Source organism: Buceros rhinoceros, unplaced genomic scaffold (assembly GCF_000710305.1).
Source record: "Buceros rhinoceros silvestris isolate BGI_N320 unplaced genomic scaffold, ASM71030v1 scaffold28844, whole genome shotgun sequence".
Classification (NCBI taxonomy): domain Eukaryota; kingdom Metazoa; phylum Chordata; class Aves; order Bucerotiformes; family Bucerotidae; genus Buceros; species Buceros rhinoceros.
In genome coordinates, this window is record NW_010406983.1 from 12,949 (window position 1) to 15,580 (window position 2,632).

The following is a 2,632-nucleotide window of genomic DNA, read 5'->3' on the forward strand; positions in this document are numbered from 1 at the left end:
CAGGAATGTGTTACTTTCTGCAGGTCACTGCTGTCTGTAGAGGAGGGAACACTTTTGCAGTGCTTTTCCTGCCAGGTCTGGGCAGATCAGCGGGTTCTGGCTCAGGGCTGTAAACAGTATGTTGGCCCCCCTCCATATTATGCAGCAGAACATGCCAAGTAACTTGCAAGCCACTGTGTAATACTATAGCAAAATAAATATCTTTACTTCTTTGGGATCACACAACCATGCAAGAAATAAGACCAGCCTAGAGTCTTAAATACACAGTGCCACAACGCCTCCTGTATCCTGGCTTACACTTCGAGCTGTAACAGCGGGAAAGAGATGTCTCCTCTCACGAGATGACAAGAGCAGCAGCACAGAAACCCTCTTCCCTTCTTTGGACTGCGAGGGGGCCCCCCTCCCTTTCTCCACCGAGAGGCTAGGACACCTTACTCCAGCAACGAGGATACTCCAGGTATACTCCAGGTATGGAGCAGAGACCACTGGTGTCTTCCGTGCTGACCTAAAGACAGAGTTTCTCCCCGGGGAACACTGGGCCCTGGACCTACTGAAGAACGAATGCAAGGTAGAGCACATCTCTCCAAAAACATTTTCATACGATTGACAGACATTAGCCTACTGGACATACCACAATTTTTTAAATGACAGGGACCAGAACTATTCTTCAATTATTACTGCTGTTGATAACGTTGCCAGACTGCAGCCTAATTTCATCAAAGGTTGTTTATACAAATTTGCACATATGGGAGGTCTGAAGGAAGTTTTTAATCTTGTAAAATCTTAGTAATGGACTCTATTCTAGTTGTATTCTTTGCTTCAAAATGGCATGATATATAAAAGGTGCCTCTGATTTAAATACATAGCTGTGACTAAAATCCCCGTAATTTGCTCAGCAATGTGCCGTTACAGTCTTCACTTGTTCACCAAGAAAACATGGTGTCATTTAGGGCTACTCCAATTTTTTGTTCTTGGTTGCTCTTCCTTCTTCCTTCTCTTATTCTCCCCTAAACTGAAATATTTTTTCAGTAGTGGCAGAATGTTAACAGTTTTAAGTGACTTCTTTCGGTTATTTCAGATCACGACCAAGAGAACACTCTTATTTGGAAATAAGAGTCCATTCAGACTATTTTTTCAACATTAATTCAGCTTTCTCCAGCAATGTAAGAAGTTGCAAAGTCCTCCTCTTTTTTAGAAGGCTATTTTTATCACTTTCTGGTGATCTCCTGAACAGTGAAACCCTGGAAACAGTTGTCACAGTAGAACTGCACAGCGTAGATGGTAAATTGCATCGCAGAGGGAGAAATAAGCAACAACTTTTTAATCCTTTGGAACAGAGTACCGTGCTTCATCCTCATGGCCTTGTTCTGAAATAATTCAGCAGTATTAGCTGCAGCCAACAAAAATAATTTTCTTCCTGAATCTGTGCAAGGACCTGAAATGGCGGAAGTGAAGGAAAAGCCATACCTTGCCTCTCCTAATGCTATTTCCAGCTTTTAGAAATGCCTTTCCTTTATTCCCCGTGCCATCCTATGAAGTGGTCATCAGTGCCAGCTGCACTGCCAACAGGCTTAAGGCTTTCAGTCACGTTAACGGCACCGTAAGCTAAGCTGCAATTAAACAAACATTTCTTTGCTAGTGCTGAGTTAGGGAACTCCTCTCACGTTGCTCTGGAGTAATGCTTGGTCCTAACTTTTCATGTAATGGTATAATGCTTTACGACTCATCCATGAAGCAGGAAAGCTGGAGTCATCCCCTCTGCCTGAGCGGTTCGATCTACACGACCCGCAAGAGTACCAAACTGGAGGCAAGGCTGTTTTGCATGGCTTTAGGCCTTCCACCTGAAGTTACGCCTTCAGTTGCATGTAATTAGGAGATAACTGAGCTAGGGAGACAGGACAGGGACAGCGCAGCTCTAGCTTCCCGGTTTGGTACATACTTTAGGTATGCAGGGGAAAGAGATGTGAGTGGGTTCCCAGTCCATGGTCCCCAGACTTCTAATACGAGTTATAAAGATCCATTAAGACTTTATGCAAAGCAGCAGCTACCTCAGGAAGGGACACTGCGCTGTCTCGGTAGCTTAGTGTCAACACCGTACATGGAACATTTGTAACAATGCACAAGAACTTCACATTTAATGAACCTACCGACTGCAGCGAGCATCTCTTCTTATCATTAAGATGATAATTATCTGCCGTTTATTTCAAAGAAGCGGCTTTTGCTCACCCGTAAGACATCAAGCAGGGAACAGCCTTCCAGCGTCATGTTCTAGCTTAATGCTAGTAGAAGCAAGAAGGAACTCTGAGAGTATGTTCAAGGTGTATTCTGCAAAGGCATCACTCTTCTGTAGGTGTCTGCCTCCACACACGCTTTCTAACACCTTTTCTGCATCACCACTTGTTAGACTAGTCCCTTGGTTGGTTCAGTTGACTAACCTGGTAGTCAATGATTGGCTTTTTTCTGGTTTAGGTTTCTGCCAGCCAAGTAAATTCATTCAGACCGCAATTTAAGTACCAGACAGACGTCTCTGGGAGAAAGGAAAGCAGGACTTTTCTCGTTCAGCTGTGTGGAGCTGCTAGATTCATTCACTGGCTTACGCGCATGTCCTGCATACGTTCCCTATCACTTAATT

General features: G+C 44.1%; 1 protein-coding gene across 1 annotated transcript in view; it reads right to left on the reverse strand.

Annotated features, from left to right (window-relative positions):
- The window catches only part of LPCAT3 (lysophosphatidylcholine acyltransferase 3), a 12,825-nt gene extending 10,560 nt beyond the window's left edge, over positions 1-2,265 (reverse strand). Inside the window, exon 1 of the mRNA XM_010134334.1 lies at positions 2,227-2,265. Within this exon, the coding sequence (XP_010132636.1) occupies positions 2,227-2,265 (39 nt within the window). The remainder of the gene's footprint in view (positions 1-2,226) is intronic.
- Between the last annotated feature and the right edge of the window lie 367 nt (positions 2,266-2,632).